Raw genomic sequence first — 19,210 nt, 5'->3', positions numbered from 1 at the left:
GCTTGCACGCGGATTTTCTCTAGTTGCTGAGAGCGGGGGCTACTCTTTGTTGCGGTGCGCGGGCTTCTCATTGCGGTGGGTTCTCTTGTTGCAGAACACAGGCTCTAGGCGCGCGGGCTTCAGTAGTTGTGGTTCATGGGCTCTAGAGCGCAGGCTCAGTAGTTGTGGTGCACGGGCTTAGTTGCTCCGCGGCATGTGGGATCTTCCTGGGCCAGGGCTCGAACCCGTGTCCCCTGCCTGCATTGACAGGTGGATTCTTAACCACTGCGCCACCAGGGAAGCCCTTACCAGATTTGAAACCTTTATTAGCACTGGCAAAAACAAGTTTAGAATTGAAATACCTAGAATATGTGATTTTCATGCTTTAGATAATAGCAATGGTTAATTTTCTGTCATTATTTAACAAGACTGTTTGCAAGTACTTCATTGACAAAATTCATTTAAAATTAAAGTGTCTGTAGAACACATTCCCTAAATTATGGTATCTAATTAAAAATACGTTGCTTCATCAATTCAGTATTTAGTATTTTTCTTCTTAAAAATATCTTACATATAATAAGCCTGTGAGAATTTATGGAAAAACACTAACTTAGCTCAGCATGTAGAATGTCATCTATTGCAGGCACCAAAAACATTAAAAAAATTTGTTTTTCATTCCTAGTCTCACCTATTTCATTTTTTCCCTCCTTTATTCTTATATTCTCCTTTTAAACAATATCATGTGACGTTAAATTCTGTTTTACCCGCTGCTCCTGCAGTTTGTGGATGTGGGAGGGTGGGGCGAAGGTCCAGAGATCTGAAACACCATCGTGTCCTCTGAGAAATGTACAAACTTCCAGTGTGGCCAGAACATATGTTTTATTTGTATGGCTAGGGGGAGACCAGAAGCTGGATCAGGAAGGATCCTGTTGCAGTTGTCCAATTAAACCAAACCCAGCAACCTTTTTTCTTTCATACCTCTTAATATTGCGTTCTCCCTTTATCAGAACTTCAAGAGTAAGTCTACCTAGGTGTATTTTAAAAGCGGGCAAATATCTGTATCACCTTTTGATGATCTTTTAAAGTTTTCTATTGAGATTTCTGGCGGTTTAAGAGTAAACAAGGGCTTCCCTGGTGGCGCAGTGGTTAGGAATCCGCCTGCCAGTGCAGGGGACACGGGTTCGAGCCCTGGTCCGGGAAGATCCCACATGCCGTGGAGCAACTAAGCCTGTGCGCCCCAACTACTGAGCCTGTGCTCTAGAGCCCATGAGCCACAACTACTGAGCCCGCGTGCCTAGAGCCCGTGCTTGGCAACAAGAGAAGCCACCACAATGAGAAGCCCATGCACCGCAATGAAGAGTAGCTCCTGCTCACCATAACTAGAGAAAGCCCGCATGCAGCAGCGAGGACCCAACGCAGCCAAAAATAAATAAATAAAATAAATTAATTAAAAAAAAAGTGAATAATAAAATTTGGAAGACTATAAAACAAAATTAAAAATATATAACAGATTAAAGATTTTTCTGGAGTTTTTTTTAAATTTTTATTTTATACGGGAATATAGTTGATTTACAATGTTGTGTTAGTTTCAGGTGTACAGCAAAGTGGGTCAGTTATACATATACATGTATCTATTCTTTTTCAGATTCTTTTCCCATTTAGATTATTACAGAGTATTGAGTAGAGTTCCCCGTGCTATACAGCAGGTCCTTGTTGGTTATCTACTGTATACATAGTAGTGTGTATATGTTAATCCCAAACTTCTGATGTATCCCTCCCCTCCACCTTTCCCCAGTCTGGAGTATTTTCTGACCTTAGATTCTTTTATTTTCATTTTATTTTTACTTATTTATTTATTTTACTTTTATTTTATATTGGAATATAGCCAATTAATAATGTTGTGATAGTTTCAGGTGCACAGCAAAATGACTCAGCCATACATATACACGTATCCATTCCCTCCCAGACTCCCCTCCCATCCAGGCTGCCACATAACATTGAGCAGAGTTCCTTGTTCTATACAGTAGGTCTTTGTTGGTTATCTATTGTATATATAGTAGTGTGTATATGTTAATCCTGAACTCCTAATTTATCCCTCCCCCGCACCTTTCCCCAACCTGAAGTATTTTCTGACCTTAGATTCTTGATATAATAGTGAATTTTTCTTGCTCCTTGTTGAGAAAAGTAAAGTTGCAGGATAAAAATAAAGGAGAAATTATTTGTGAGTCCATCATTTAGAAAGTGATTCACTAATTGTGAAATCCATTTATTGGGTTACAACCAGCATTTTAAGTAAATTCATGATATAAAATAGAATAGATTTTATCTACCTGAATGTGTGTGTGGCTGTTACGGTAAAAACCTACTTTTAGTTGCAGTTAGCAAAGTTTGAAAAACCCTGTTTAATGTTTGCATATACCTACTAACATTTCTGTGTATGTTTTAAAAATAATGTCTATTCATTTACTTGGGTATTTGAGAATCTACTATTTCTCCTCCCTACCCCACCCCCCACCCCCATTCATTGAGTCATCACTATGTGCCGGATACTGTTCTAAGCGATTTACATATATTAGATCACTTTTTCTCCTATTACATGAAATTTTTATCCCAATTTTTCAAAAGGAGAAACTAAGTTACCTAGTGATTAATTAACTTGCTCAGAGTTATATATTGTTGAGTTATGGATCTGGGATTCAAACCCAAGCCCATTCAGAGTCCACTCAGAGTCCACTCTTCTAACCACCAAGCTTTATTGCTGGCTGTGTGAAGTCACTGTGATAAATGCTGGCAATACATTTGAAATGGTTCTTGATCTCATGGAACTTAACATATTTATATTTATAAATATATTTATAATTTTCTATACTTTATATATACACACACACACAACGTGTAATGTGAGAAAACACCATTTATTTACCTGTTTATCTATCTATCTATCTATCTATCTATCTATCTATCTATCTAATCTATCTGGCTGTGCCAGGTTTTAGTCTCGGCACGTGGGATCTTCATTGCCACGTGTGAGATCTTTTAGTTGCGGCATGCGGGATCTAGTTCCCTGATCTGGGGTCGGACCTGGGCCCCTTGCATTGGGAGTGCGGAGTCTTAACCATTGGACCACCAGGGAAGTCCCAACACTATATATAGTTAACTAACCATGTTTATAATTAGAATATTACCATGTTATAAATTTCAACATTACTGACTTATTGCCATCATATGGATGTGCCATGATTTAATTATTCCTGTGTTGTTGGAAATTCCCAGTCCTTGCTTGGTAGTATTGCAGTGAACCTCGGAATGCATTCATTATTGTCATTTCAGCTTACTATGTGAGGCTGTTTATAAAAGCATAGAAGTTTGAAGTTACTGACATTTGTTTCTAATTACATTCCTGAAGCTTATGTTTTAGCAGTAGTGCTGATCTTATACCTTCATAATCATTGTGTATTATAAATTCAGTAGTCAAAAACAAAGCAAACAAAATTCAGTAGTCAAAAAATGGTGTCCACGTTAAATCATCTTCTTTCAAAGTCTCTGTTGTCCTTGATATTGTTGCAGCATGTATAAGCCATTTCTAAATAATTTCTTCAAATCACTGGAATATTTGTGTGCCTAATATATTTTAGAGCACATGAGACAAGCACTCCATCACGAACGTTCTGTATTTAGCTGTTGATTGTGTGTCCCAAATGGGGTTTATAACATTTTCACATGCTTGTCATTAGTGCCAATTGTGTTCCAGGCTTTGGTGGTTAGATAATAGTTTTACAGAGATGAAAGACAAAAGCTACCCTCTTTGGACACAGCGTAGTGAAGGAGGCCGTAACAACTGTCATGAAAATTTATTTCTGTCTCTTCCAAAAGAAGTGAAATGTTTTGTAGACAATTGCATAGGGTTTTAATACACATTAATTTTGCAATTAAAGGTATGTAGTTGGGGGACTGCCCTGGTGGTACAGTGGTTAAGACTCCGCCTGCCAATGCAGGGGACACGGGTTCCAGACCTGGTCCGGGAAGATCCAGCATGCTGCGGAGCAACTAAGCCCCTGCGCCACAACTGCTGAGCCTGCGCTCAAAAGCCCGCGAGCCACAACTACAGAGCCCAGGACCACAACTACTACTGAAGCCCGTGCGCCTAGAGCCCAGGCTGCACAATAAGAGAAGCCACCGCAATGAGAAGCCTGCAAACCACAACGAAGAGTAGCCCCTGCTCGCTGCAACTAGAGAAAGCCCGTGCGCAGCAATGAAAACCCAACGCAGCCAAAAATAAGTAAATAAAAAATAAATAAATTTATTAAAAAATAGGTATATAGTTGGGCATTAGAATTTCTGGGTTTTATTTTTGGCTGCATTGGGTCTTTGTTGCTGTGCATGGGCTTTCTCTAGTTGCAGCGAGCAGGGGCTACTCTTCGTTTCGGCACTTCGGCTTCTCTTTGCGGTGGCTTCTCTTGTGGCGGAGCACGGGCTGTAGGCACGGGGCTTCAGTAGTTGTGGCGCGTGGGCTCAGTAGTTGTGGCTCGCGGGCTCTGGCACTCAGGCTCAGTAGTGTGGTGCACGGGCTTAGTTGCTCCGCAGCATGTGGGATCTTCCCAGACCAGGGATCAAACCCCATGTCCCCTGCGTTGTCAGGCGGATTCTTAACCACTGCGCCACCAGGGAAGTCCCTGATGAAGATTTGTTAAATAACTATTTAATTTCTTCCTGTAACAGTTTTGAACCCTTAAATATGGTAATTCTGCAAAATTTTGTTTCAGCAATTTAAAAAATGGTTTCTTTGGGTCATCTAACTTGTTACCGGAAACACTGGTGTAGTAGTTCTGTTGATCACTTCTGCAGCCAGTTTTGGAATGCAACGTGAGTGCTGGTTTCTATTCAAATTTGAAGTTACTTAGGAGTTTCCTGTCCTTAATTTGGGGAATTTTTCCAGTGCTTTTTGTTACTCTTAGTTTAATCATGGTTTGAAGCATTGTAGAGAGCTGACCATCTACTCTCTCTCTCTCTCTCTCTTTTTTTTAATTACTGATAATCTGACTGAATGGCCTCACCTCCCTCACCTAATAAATGGTTTGCTTCCTATGAGGCTAAGACTGGTAGCAGTCCATGGGGAAACATGGTAGTGCACCCTCTTAAGGAAAGTAACTTTTATGCTTATTTTTGTTTTGTCAACTAAAATTTATATTGGTAACTACCATGATTTAGAAGTCAACTTTAAAAGATCTTCAAGTGCATAACGTCATGAAAAAACTGGATCTCATTTGTAGGAATCAAATGAACTTTTTGATTTGAGTTATTAAATATGATTCTAAACCTTCTTAGTGGCTTTATTGAATGTGCATATAGTCTCTTGTTAAACCATAGCTAAAAAATCTGTTTATATATACTGACTACATTTTGAGTAAACAGCATTTATAAAATTAGATTATTGCTAGATCAGCCAGGTTGAAAAATAAAACTTAAGTTTGGACTTGATTTCTTCTGATTGCTTCTGAGAGATAGATTGGCATAGCAACATGAGTGTGAATTTTAGAGTTGGACGTATGAGAGGGAATATCTGACCAACCTCTTTCAGTCTCAGATGCATTATGTTGAACAGATTAATGCTTAAATGTCCATGAGCCTCAATCTCCTCACCTGTAAAAGGAGGCAACTAGTCAGTCTTATGAGTGGTAAATCAGGATAAAATAAAATACCATTAAGTCCCTAGCATGATTCTTGGCATATTGTTAACAAATGGTAGCCCCAGTACCACCTCCTTCCTCCAGCAATATTTTACAAAAATGTTCCATAGAACAAGTGTTGAAATTCCAGCTAGAGGGTCTAGATTGAAGTCCTAGTTCTTTTCTCATATTGCGTGTTTTCTTTGGTCAGTCACTTGACCACAGAGTGTCAGTTTTCTCCTCTGTAAAATGGCGTTATGAAAAATTAAATGAGATAATGAGTAAGTGTTACAGACCTAGGCTTTTATTCTTTCCTTTATTATCTAATGTATTTATATCTTGCCTTGTTTCCCAGTGATTAACATCATTCTTTATGTGCAAGGGAGGAACTGTACTTCAGGAACATTAACCTGATAGTCCAGAGTTTATTTGGAGGAACAGAGTGTAGGAAACAATGTGGGTTTCCTTCCAGGAGGTTGTAGCATATATAGAGCCTTTGAAAGGTTTTAAGCTGGAGGGGGAAGGGTCGGGGGTTGCACTAAAGCAGTAAAATGATCAGTTTTAAAGATGGTTGTGGCTACAGTGATTTCATTGGACCAGGGCCCTTGTTTCTGTTCTTCCTTAGTATTTTCCCACCTACCCTGGTAGAATTCTTTCTTGTATTCAATTATGCCACCATTACCAGCTTTCTGAAGAGTGACCTACATTTTGTAATCTGTATTCCCTACAACCTGCAATAAATCTAAATCTCAGGAATATGTAATTTTTCTGATAGTGGACCTAAAAAGTTTTCATCAGTTGAATCTACCCTTTCAAACAGGGAATAATTTCTCTTTCTCTTTAGCATGTACTTTTTAGCTCTAGCTGGGAAACTTTGTCGTCTTCCATTCCTTGTCTATTAACCTTTGCACGAGCTGTCCCACAAACCCAAAGTATAACAAACCTCTCCCAGCTACTTTCTTTCCTTGGAAGCCCCTTTTATTGCTTGCTTTTATTAAAAGTTTCCTATCAAGTCATCCTAAAGTAATGTTAACTGCTTTATGATATAAATGTATGTGTATTACTGATAATTTATCAGTTTTACTTCCTTTGTGTAGGTTGAGTATTCGTTCGTTCTTGTGACTATAGAGTGCCAAACTTGAAGCAGAAGTAGAGTGAATTCTTAGACTTAAAATGTGATACATAGACTTCTTACTGTATCATTTAAATAATGAAGTGTTTTTAATGTTTTTATGTAAGAAAGGTGGAGTGGGGTGAGGAGGAAGGAGGAATCAGGTAACCTGTCAAGGCAATCAGAGAGAAGCACTAAAACCTGATAGTTAGCCATGGCTCTGTTCATTTATCTGCATGCTCTTCATAGAAGTAAGCTTTAGAAACTGTAACTTTTTACAGTTTAATGACTTCCATGGAATTAAAATGATTCAGTAATATTAACACCAGAAGGGGCATTGTTTGAAGGAAGCCCTGTTGTGTCTATTAATGAGTTCCCTTTTATGCAGGTGTGTGGGTGGTTTCCAGCTCTCATTCAACAAAGAATAGAATAGTTGGTCAGAGGTGAACCTGGCACCTACCAAGTATTCAGACCTGTCTTTTAGGTTGTTTTCATTCCTTGAGAAGAAAACTGAAGAATCAGTTGGGGTAAAGAGATCTGTGGGCTTTGGATAGATCTCTATAAAGCAAGGGCTGTCACTCTGACCACTAAGCATGTACTCCTCCTCATTCATATGAGGGTCATATTAAAAATGACAGTGTTAGTGGTAGTAGCAGTAGCTGCTTTGTTTTTCTTAGCTGTGGCAGCAGTTAACACAGTGCACTCACTAGTGGCTTAACATACCAACACTTAAGTCCTTATTTTTTGTTTTTGTTTTTAAGTCATTGAAATTATGAAACTATCATTCAAATGGAAGCATTATAGTTCTTCGGAACCATTATGATCTCAAAAGGAAAGGAGAATGATACAGATACACTGGCTGAGGTGTTTTGAGGTGCATCGAAGTGTTCCAGCCTGTGGCTTACCTTAACATGTTCTTGAAGTACCATGGCGTGGATTAAAAGGTATGCTTTAGAAATCTTCCAGTGGCCCCAAGGTCATGCGTAGAGTGAACACTCATGGTTCTATATTTAATTATTGCATATTTTAAGATATTTTAATATTTAGATTGCAGATGTGGTTATGGATTTATGGCAAAAGTATTTTGTGTTGTAAAAAAAACATGTATCACAAGCTTGTTGAGTGATTTTTTTTCCCCCCCTTTTTGAGATATGGTTATAGGAGGCACTAGGGTAGATATTTTTGCTAGATTTTAATAGTAATGGGCTATAGTTTCTTTCACGAAATAGTTTAGGGATTATTCATATGTTAGTCTGTAATTATCTTTCTGGTTTACATCATAGACTAGTTTCTCTGTAGTGCTGTCATTTCATGGTAGCCTGAACAGGAAATAATTGGATACAGTTCTTCAGTTGGAGTATTAATTTGACCAAACGAAATAATTTTTACTTGGACCATTTATAGTTTGTGCTTGTTTTTGTCTTTTACAAAGAATTTTTACTGAGAGGAAAATGAGTGATTCTTTACTAATACTGTGATTGTTGTCTCTTCACCATATGTATACAGTTAATCTTTCATGTGTTTGCGGTATGTAGTCCCACTGTTACTTGTGGTTGCTAGTAGTGGTAATTCTAGGCTTCATATTACCCACTTAACCATCAAAAATCTTTAAGGTTTTTATGTTCATAACATTTTATTTGAGTGATGTAGTCAAAACCATTTCTTAATGATTGGAAACCTTGGAAACCTCCTAATTTTGTACTGTTTGCTTGCTACTGAATGTTTTCTTGGGGTAGTGGAAGTGAATCAACCACTAGAATGTTGAGTTCATAATGTTACATCGGGTTCAAAATTCTTTATCTTTTAGGTAATGAAGGAAAATATGTTGGGAAGATAGATGTTTAAATCATGGATATATAAATGTAATAGAAATACGTTGGTGCGGCCTGTAATTTTTATCATTTAGTCTACCTTATGTTAAGATCCTTTTGATGTGTCAGCAGTTAAATTATTAATGGAATTTAGTTATTAAACCTAAGACAAAACTGCTTTTTATTAAATTCTGGTCTATAATGACAGTGAATCAAGTTTCGAGGTGAAGTCAGCTGCCTATTAACCAAGGTCAACCAGGTATTTTATGTCCAATATAACAGTGTCTACTCTCCAAAAAGATCTTTTCTTTGCTTGGAGATGCATTGGTATTTGATACATTATTTACAAAATATATTTCTCCATAATATTTGCCACTTCAACTTAAAAAAAAAAATCTCTTTTTAGGGTAGTACTTGGGCATCTGTTTGTTTTGTTTTAATGCCACAGAGGATTCTTGATGCACAGCCAGATTTGGGAACTCCTTTCTCTTTGGAAGAGTTTATAACTTAGTGGTTAAGAGCTTCGATTCTGTGGCCAACTGATCTGTGTTTCAAATTTGGCACTACTTTTTTTGTTTTGACAGGTTGAAAGAATGATCTGGAAAAAAAATAAACTTGTGTATTAAAAATATAATACCGTAATTATATATTGCATTATATATGTGTGTGTATATGTATGTATATACACACACACATATATGTAAATAAATTCCATACACATTTAGTGTAGGATTGAGCATGCAAGAAGCCAGTGTTAGATTAACAGTGATGATGATGATTTATTTTTTATTTTTTATTTTAAATTTATTTTATTTTATTTATTTTTGGCTGCGTTAGGTCTTTGTTGCTGCCCGCGGGCTTTCTCTAGTTGCGGCGAGCGACACTTCATTGTGGTGTGCGGGCTTCTCATTGAGGTGGCTTCTCGTTGCAGAGCACGGGCTCTAGGCGCGTGGGCTTCAGTAGTTGTGGCTCGCGGGCTCTAGAGCACAGGCTCAGTAGTTGTGGCGCACAGGCTTAGTTGCTCCGCAGCATGTGGGATCTTCCCGGACCAGGGCTCGAACCCATGTCCCTTGCATTGGCAGGTGGATTCCCAACCACCGTGCCACCAGGGAAGCCCGATGATGATTACTAAATGCCAGATCAGGAACCTCTTTTTTGTGGGGTGAGATGCTATTACATTATTTCTTTTCCTGAATCTTATACTTTCTTCTATGATCTTCCTAGAGTTAAATAAACAATCACTCTAATGTTTTCAATTCTTTGAGCTTTTTCTCATCAGTGAAAGAAGGTGGCCACTAGAGACTGGTAATTTATCTCTGGTCCTCTTATCCTGCTAGGTCGATTTGTGTGTCCTCTAAAGCTGTGTTTTTCAAATAGCAGGTTTCAACCCATTCATTAGTGGGTCAAGAACACGATTTAGTGGGTCAAGAACACGATTTAGTTGGTTAAGAACTCGATTTAGTGGGGGTTACGATCAGCATTAAGACATGTATTGTAATAGAAAATAAAATCAGTGCAGTGAATGTAGGAAAGAGCATTTTTAAAAAAAACTTGTTTCATTTTTTTAAAAAAGCTGAAATAAACAAGATACATGCACATTTATGTGTATGTTGCTTGGATCGTTTCGGTTCCACTAAGTGTATGCCTCCCATAGTCACAGATGTCCCTGAGATGTGGTATTAGGTGTATATTGTTTTTCCTTGCTGAGAAAAAGTGACCAGGATAGGTTCCTGTCTGTGGCTTCTAATGGTATGACAAACTCTCTATATCATCTTCAAGGATCTCCCTACCATGCTTTGCATTTGAAGTGAAGTTTATTTCAGGAGAATATCTAAGGAGCAGGGAGAAAAGGGGAACATAATATCAGCAGCTGTTGAGTGACATTAACTAAGGATATTTTATCAAGTAGAGTAATCTAGTAAACTGCCCCTTGGCATGCATTCTGTTAATGTGTTAATCAACTCATAGATCAGTGGTTTTCAAACTGCCAGTGGTAGCCCATTCTGGAGTCAGTTTAATAAGTTTCTGCCCTACCCTACTCCCCCCCCACCCTGCAAATTATATGAAGCAGAAAAGAACAGAATAGGAAATGTCATGAATGGATCATATGATATAGTTCTGTAAAACTCTTGTTTTGAGGGTATGTATGTGTACTGCATTGCAGACCTAAGTTCTGGTAATGATCAACTGGGAAACTGTATGGCACTCAGCCTTGTAAATCTATATTGCCAAACTGACCTCAGCCAGAGAAGACTTCAGATACCTAAAACAGGATTGTTAGCTCAGTAGTTTTCTCTCTGACAGTAGGAAACAGTTAGCTATGAAACCTTGTTTTTGTTTTTTGTTGTGTTATTTGGGGCGTGTGTGTGTGTGTGCTTTCTTGCTTGCCCTCGTAAATATTTAAAGGCTCATAGGTAAGAAATTTATAATATTTCCTAGTTGTGAAGGAATTTACTTTCTTTGCATTGATGAAAATGACCCATGCAATTAAAAAAGTACAAAAAAACTGATGATACATACTAAAGTCTACCCGCTTCATTTTCCCATTCCTTATATCTTAGGACTTTTTCATATACCAGGTGCTTCTTTACTTCAGAAGGTAAATATAAAAGTTTAATGTTGCAAAAAAAAAAATTAACCTTAAATTAGATATGTCACAAATATTTAGGGTAGCCGAATGTTAGAACTTCTGTTTTTGTGAGGATTTTGATAATATTTAAAATTTTATTTTTCTTGGATTAGTGCCTCTGCCTATTCCAGTGTCCTTATAACAGCAGAGATTTGCTTTGCAGATATATTGAAGATGATCACAGAGTTTCTGGTGAATATTTTTAAAAAAATAAAGCTTCAGAGTAGGACAGTATCAGCATATTCATGTTTAAGATTGTGTTTGAAATACAGTTTCCTCCTTCCTAGAAAACAATACGAGAATGAAGATTTCTGGTAAATTGTTTCACAACAATGGAATTTGTACATTAGTTTTCTACACTTGGGAGTTGAACAATGGGTAAAATCTTTGCCAAAATAAGAGGCCAAAAGATAATAAGTACAATTCATGTTTCTCTGCAAGTTCTTGGAAATTGAGTCAAAAACATATATAGTTCCTGCTCTGAATTGGGTATGATGTATTAAACCTAGAAATTATCTTTTGGAATTACAGAAGGTAGGTAAAGAAATCCCACCTCCCTCCCGCCCCGTGGGTTAACTGCCTTCATGATGGTGGCTTGTCTTTGCGTCAGTGCGTAAAGACATACTGTTGCTAGTGATGCGGGCAGGGAGCAAGAGCCTGTGGATTCAGAGAATGGTAGAGTTGAATCCCTTTTTTCTATTACTGTTTCCCCAAGTGCCCCCCTCCTCCACCCCAACCTGGTCTTCTCCCAGACTGTCCAACCTTTTCTCCTCTTATCAGTAGCACTGCTTAGCTTTTCATCATTATTTCAGTTATATTTACTTCCAGCGTCATCACTTTCTGCCTCATGCTGCTTATCCTGTTGAGTGCAAGGTTTCGTGTTGTCATCTTGTGGCATTTGTGCACAACTGTGTTCCTTTTACTTTGGTTATCATAACACACTAGAGCAGCTTGTCATCTTTTTCTTTCAAAGATTTTTCCTCCTAAAGCGTAGTTTATTTTTTTATTTTAAAAAATATTTATTGATTTATTTGGCTGTGCCGGGTCTTAGTTGTGGTAGGCGGGATCTTAGTTGTTGCTAGTGGGATCTTTTGTTAGTCGCAGCATGCGGGATCTTTAGTTGTGGCACATGGGATCTAGTTCCCTGACCAGGGATTGAACCTGGGCCCCCTGCACTGGGAGCACGGAGTCTTAGCCACTGGACCACCAGGGAAGTTCCTGAAGTGTAGTTTAGGAAGAAACTAAACTACCTTCTAGTTTAGTTGACTAAGAACTGAGAGTACTGACCGGAGGCAGCACCCCAACCGCACGTCTACAATTAGAAGAAAGAGCATGTTATAAATTACTGGGTCAGCTATTAGATATGGCTCCAGTATACTTTTGGTTACTGAAAACAAGTCAAAAACACCCTCTAAGAATGAAGATTAGATTATTTGAGAGTATTTTAAAAGATGTTTTAGATTCTGAAGATAACAAAGTTTAAAAAATCTTTTACGTATATGGTAGTATTGTTAGAATTAGGCACTTTCTCAAACTAATTTGTATTTCATTACTTTGAAAAATAATACTGTTTTGCATTTTTATAGGATCTGGGATATCTATTAAAAGAGTGCTTTAGAACCCATCTCCAGTATGAACCTAATTGAAAAGTGGTATATGCTGTGTCAGTAATTGTCATGAAAATCAGGGAATCTCTTTCTTTTGAAAAATACAGTGAAGTCAGTTGATCTTGTACTATTGAATTGTTAGGGACTTATGAGGAGTGTAGGTAGTTGAGCAGGAAAATGTGCATGCATTCTTTCTTTGAAATGCCAAACTTGTCACTTCAATGAGAAGTACAGCTTTCATTATGGAGACCATATCTTCTGTAGCCAGGTTCCTACACCTCAGAATGAGTGAGTTCTGTGAGGCTCTGATAGCTGATGAAGAGGGAACGGCAATTAAAATCATGCATCTTTAACAGACCTCCACAAGTTTTTGGGTGTTGCTTTAACAATTATCAGATCAACATACAATCTTGAAAGATAATGACTGAAAATGTGCTAGTTTAGCAGACAGTGGTCAGGAAGGGCAACTGCCTCCTTCCCCCTGCCCCTTAATTATTTGTTATAAGGAATCCTGGGGCTTCCTGGGGTGGGGAGATGGGACAGAAAACACTTTCAAAGCATTTACTTTGATTGAGTGCTTTTGTGTTTTATCACAGCAATGGGTGGGTGAAGGTGATTAATAATGTACATACAAATGCTGGTGATAGCAGCTAGATTAATTGTGTGCATGAAATTTAACTTTATTAGAATTCCTTTATTGTTGAAATTCCTGTGGAAAAAGTACTCTGTGAGAAATTCTAGCCTAGGGGCAGGGATAGGGCAGAGGCAGGTAACATAAATATATAAAACAGGTGTGACTTGGAACAGGTAGAATCCACTGAAAGCATTCACTTTTGAAATAAAAGCTGTAGCTTCCTCTGCAGGGAGCCAGTTTCCAATCCTACCCCTCCCCAACCCCCACCCCTCTACATTATACAGATTTTTATTTTGTTGACTCCTGTATCCCCAGCCCCAGGACAGTGACTAGTCATAGCAGGTACTCAGTAAATATTTCTCCAGTTGCGGCGAGTGGGGGCTACTCTTCGTTGTGGTGCGTGGGCTTCTCATCGCGGTGGCTTATCTTGTTGCAGAGCATAGGCTCTAGGTGCGCGGGCTCAGTAGTTGTGGCACGCGGGCCCAGCAGTTGTGGCTCACGGGCTCTAGAGCGCAGGCTCAGTAGTTGTGGTGCACGGGCTTAGTTGCTCCACAGCATGTGGGATCTTCCCGGACCAGGGTTCGAACCCGTGTCCCCTGCATTGGCAGGCGGATTCTTAACCACTGTGCCACCAGGGAAGTTCCTAGATTTTTAAGACATGCATCTGTCCTGTCATGGCAGAACATGCCATTCTTTTATTAACTAACCTCTTAATTTACAAATAGAATGAGTGGATATGTAAGGAGGTAGTCTTAACTTTTTAAAAAGTTTTATTTATTTATTATTTTATTTTTAAAAATTTTATTTATATATTTTTGGCTGCGTTGGGTCTTCTTTGCTGCGCGGGCTTTCTCTAGCTGTGGTGACGGGGGCTTCTTTTGTTGCGGAGCACGGGCTCTAGGCGCGTGGGCTTCAGTAGTTGTGGCTCGTGAGCTCTAGAGCACAGGCTCCGTAGTTGTGGTGCACGGTCTTAGTTGCTCCGTGGCATGTGGGATCTTTCTGGACCAGGGATCGAACCCGTGTCCCCTGCATTGGCAGGTGGACTCTTAACCACTGTGCCACCAGGGAAGTCCCTAGTCTTACCTTAATTGTACAGTTTTGTTGTCAGTTAGCTCTTTTGTGAGTTGGGGTTTGTAAGTCTAAAGGCTGAGAAAACCTGAGTGCATAATAGCTAACATTTAGTGGGTATTGCACTTACAAAATGCCCCTTTTCAAGTGTTTTACAGGTATTAACTCGATCTTCACACAGCTCTCCAAGTTGTTACAATTAACTTTCCTATTTTACAGACGTGGAGACTGAAGAAACTCTAGAATAACTATGAAAGGGCTGGAGTGTTTTCTTTGTTAGAAAGTCCTGAACTTTGGGGGAGTAAAACTTGGAAATAGTTTACACAATAATTCAACATATTTTTCTCACAGTGGTAGATATCCAAGTGTGAGATTTTTTTTATAGGGAAAGACGTTTGTGATCTGTGCTCATATCCCACAGAAGAAAAGCTTTGTATTTGAACGAAAACATTTCCATATTTGGTATTGACCAGATTTGGTTTGTTAGGAGGTGGACCATTGCCCTTTTATGGCCACTAGACACTCCATTGCTCTCTTTGTCTCTTCAACTTGGTGGCCTCTGACACTTCCTCAAGCAATCTTTTTTTCCTCTTCCATCTTTTTTACTGCTCTCTTACACTGCAGTGTTCTCTCTTCTTTCTTCTTTCCTACCTCTCAGCCCTCTCTCTCCCTCATTTACATGCAACCTAAATGAATAAGAACATTAGCTCTACATTCTTACTGTTTAGAGTAATATGTGAATGTGCTTTTTTTTTAAACATCTTTATTGGAGTACAATTGCTTTACAATGATGTGTTAGTTTCTGCTGTATAACGAAATGAATCAGCTGTACATATACATATATCCCCATATCTCCTCCCTTTTGCGTCTCCCTCCCACACTCCTTATCCCACCCCTCTAGGTGGACACAGAGCACCGAGCTAATCTCCCTGTGCTATGCGGCTGCTTCCCACTAGCTGTTTATTTTACATTTGGTAATGTATATATGTCCATGCTACTCTCTCACTTCATCTGAGCTTACCCTTCCCCCTCCCTGTGTCCTCAAGTCCAGTGAATGTGCTTTTGAGTCCGAGAACCTGGCAAGCCAAGTGAGAAATGAGGATGCTATGAAAACAGCATAGAATGTAGGTCCTAGGAAGTTGTCCAAAAGTGAAGAGGGCCGACTCAGGACAAAATAATATTCCTCTTTCAGAATAAACAGTCGTTGAGTATAATGGCCAGACAAGTAGGATTAATTTCTTGAGAGGAATACTGGAAACAAACCAAGGCATTGATGGATATCCAGGAAAACAGTCAGCAATTAGAATGACCCCCCTTTGACTTTGATTTTCATTCCAGAGTTCAAATTTATTCTTAGAATTAAGGATTTAACTTCAGTCTTAAACTATCCTTCATACCTAAGAGCTACTACCATTTTAAAAGCCCAGGAAGTTAATTTGTTAATGGCATCATTATTATTGTCTTACACATAATGGATCTTATATTAGTACTTGCTTATTGTTATTGTAGTAAAAAATTGCCTGCGTGAAATTGCTGAAGACTTACACCTGGTGTATGCAAGTTTTCCTAGCAATTAGTTTTAGACTCAACAAAATTACATGAAAAAACATAAACTTCTAAGGACCTCTTTTCAGCTGTATTGTTTGTAGCCCCATTTAGATCTTGATACCACTTCCTAATAGAATCTGTCAACAACATGGATTATCACTTTTTTGAAGTGTCAGCATGCCACATTAAACTACATTGCTGTTGTAGAGCGAGTAACTGTAATTACCTATAGCATGGTATCTTTGCAGGGCATTCTCTATGGGAAAAGTAGACAGTTTCATTAGGGTGAGGAAATTAATCATCATTTTAGCTCTTTGGACTTGGTAAAATAGTTAATTCCTTTTTCTCCTCATTATAAAATTTGTGAAGTTAGTATGAACTCGTTTGGTGGACCATTTATAATTTTCTCCTCCACTGTAGAAAATAACTTTTTAGACATTTCAGATCAGTTTGTTCATAATCATTTGTTAATTCAAAATAGTTGGTCTAAATAATATTATAGTTTAAGAGCTACGATTTCTTGACAGTTCTTTGTTTTGTTATCCTTTTTTTAACAGATGACTTGCTATTGTTATGGTTCATTCATTTAGTGAGCACACATTGTGTACAGAATTGCATTTGAAAACTTAATATTTTATGCAGTTGAGTCAACTTTAATTATGAACAGTACATGCTTATAGCGTTGGGCATATTTCTCTAATGTACACTTCTGCCATTAAAAAAAAAAATTTGTCCAGCATAAAAGTTACGGCCTAAAAAATCCCCTGTGCATCTTCAGTTTATTATGGAAACAGGCTGGCATTGTCTTCATTACTGGGATACTTACAATTCTTTAAAGGCTCTAGATTTGACTAATTCCTAGAGCTGTTAACACAGTCAGATTTTCCTGGTTTATTTAAATGTGGCATCGTTCTTTATTCTCTAGTTGGATTACTACAGCGTTTCATCCTTGAGAATCAGCAGTTTTGGTTTGCTGAGAAATAGTTTACAGGTTAAGAAGTGATTTTTCTGAAACATTTAAATAAATTTTCATATGATACGTGGTTTGTTTAATGGAAAAAAGCAAATAGAAATTAATTTATAAGTGAATTGGGGAAAAAACAATTATTTTGCGAAGGCAAAGAAAACTGGTTTAAAGACTAGACTATGGCTTCCTTATATATTTATATGTAATCTTCAACCTTAGTATGATCAGTGTGTAACCAGAAACAGGGGAAAGTCCTACCTTGTGACTTTTTGAGCTTCAGTTTTCCCTTCTAAGTTTGAAATAATGCCTATCAGAATTGTTAATGCGAGTTAAATGAGAGCATATATAAGCAGATATATTCTGTTTGTTTTTATGTGCTTGTCTGTTTTACTGCATGAGGCCCGTTTAGGATCCTATGGATATAAAAGTTGTAATAAGAGCTTCATCTAACCTTATGGAATCAGGGAGTGCGATATAGAAGATAATTTGGGAATGCAGCTGATAGCACTTGTCAATGAATTGCTTGTGATGGAAGGCAAGAATGAGGGGAAGAGGTCAATAATACTAGTACTGTAGAGAAGAGAGACCACCATGTCTTTAGGGAACATGCATGTGTAGAAGTTGGTAAGAAAGGAATGTTAAGAATTAGCTGCTGCAATGGAGCAGCTCATCTTTAAAGAAAAACTGTGCCCTCCTATTTTCTAGTTAGACAACGCATGTTAGGGCAGTTGACTAGCCAGTTAACTAGTAAATTTGTAACACAACAGCTTTGCATTTTGCATAATTTGAATTCATAGCACAGCAAAATAACCAAGTAAATATATACCATGAATGTCCCAAACTGTGACAGTTAAGTCTACACCTGCTAAGAGTATAGACTTGTTTTCCTCACTGCTGCTATCAAATCCCAAGGCTTTTGCCTCCTGTTCTAGTGTTTTACTCCTATAATTTACTCATGGTCTATACTTTCAGTCACTTTATGGTGAGTCTCAATTCAGAATCTTTCTTTTGCCTGTGCCGAGCCAAGGCTCCTCAGATGGTTGTTGAAGTATTAGGCTGCCTGTTGTACCACCCAAGGCAAAGCAGTATGCTGTCAGATTTTGTACCATCAACCTCCGTGCCCGTGTTGTGTATTCCCCTTGCAGAGCCCCATGGCCTCCTTGTGAGGCTTGCGTGAGCAGATGCTAGCTGCTGGGCCTGTCTTTTTGGTCCTAGCAGTGTATGAAAGCACGACAGGTTAATGGCTCAGATAAGGTTTGGCAGAAAAGCCATTCTTTAAGCTTTGAATTGTGGTTAAGACCACTTCTTCAGAGTGGTTTTTGGCTTTACCACAAATGTAGGTTTGATTGTTATAACATGACGTGATAACAGAAAGTTAAGTTACGGTTCAAAAGAAATGTATTGTTTTGGGTATAAACACTCAAGCAGAAAGGCATTTCCTTATTCATGCAGTGGTGTTATAAAAAACGTTCTGGAAATCTTTTCTTCCCTATTCTGAATATACGAATTTTGACCATTTTATTATTTTTGTTTATTGAATAGTCTCCCTTCACTGTCCTATTTTGCATGTTTTAAAATGATAATTGCCATCTTTTATTTTTTTCCCTTAGGGACAGGCTTCTTTGAAAAGGTTTAACTCCTTGTAAACCTGAATCGTAGCCTTTCCTTTATGAATTAGACCTTATTTTGGCTACACATCCATAAATGTTCTGGTCTGTGTTATTTAAAAGGGAAATAAAAGGCAGATGCACTGCAGAATTCAAATACTTTAGAATACCAAACTGTATCCTAGAGGTTTGGCTGTTTAAGAAATTGGCCAAAAGATGGTTTGATAGAGGTTGGGCTGGTACCGTCTTTATAATTTTTAGAAAATTGAAGATGTCTATGTATTCTTGGTCCTTTTCAACTCAGAAAAAAATGTACTTTGTGAAATTATGATTAGTAGTGTAGACACTATCACATGAACAATATAACATACTGTCTGTGCAGGGAATATGAAAGGGTAATCATCAAAAATTTGACATACAGATATGTGTGAACATGTGTGTCTGTTTATGCAATAGCTAAGGTATGGCTCCCACAGCAGATGTCTTTAGATTTCCTGAATTTTATGCATTTGTAGCTTTAGAAAAGATTTTTTCACTTTCTGGTAATCAAAGAAAAAATTATCCTTTACACTTATAAAATGTA

At 38.1% G+C, this 19,210-nt stretch overlaps 1 protein-coding gene and 1 pseudogene across 6 annotated transcripts in view; both read left to right on the top strand.

Moving 5' to 3' along the window:
• The window catches only part of LOC309662124 (H/ACA ribonucleoprotein complex subunit 1 pseudogene), a 34,265-nt pseudogene extending 26,671 nt beyond the window's left edge, over positions 1-7,594 (top strand). Inside the window, exon 2 of the transcript XR_014268397.1 lies at positions 7,518-7,594. The product of XR_014268397.1 is annotated as an H/ACA ribonucleoprotein complex subunit 1 pseudogene (transcript). The remainder of the gene's footprint in view (positions 1-7,517) is intronic.
• Positions 1-19,210, top strand: part of RBPJ (recombination signal binding protein for immunoglobulin kappa J region) — a 120,036-nt gene that overhangs the window by 35,327 nt on the left and 65,499 nt on the right. The window contains exon 1 of one of the 5 annotated variants that reach the window (XM_082464567.1): positions 7,561-7,700. The exons of the other annotated variants lie outside the window; for them this stretch is intronic. Coding sequence (XP_082320693.1) covers positions 7,684-7,700 — 17 coding nt within the window. The 5' untranslated portion in view covers positions 7,561-7,683. Of the gene's footprint in view, positions 1-7,560; positions 7,701-19,210 lie in introns of those variants that run through there. 5 annotated transcript variants of the gene reach the window in all.

This window comes from Balaenoptera physalus (genome assembly GCF_965194825.1).
Source record: "Balaenoptera physalus genome assembly, chromosome: 5".
Lineage (NCBI taxonomy): Eukaryota > Metazoa > Chordata > Mammalia > Artiodactyla > Balaenopteridae > Balaenoptera > Balaenoptera physalus.
The sequence above is the reverse complement of the archived record's forward strand: the minus strand, read 5'-3'. Positions and strand labels throughout refer to the sequence as shown.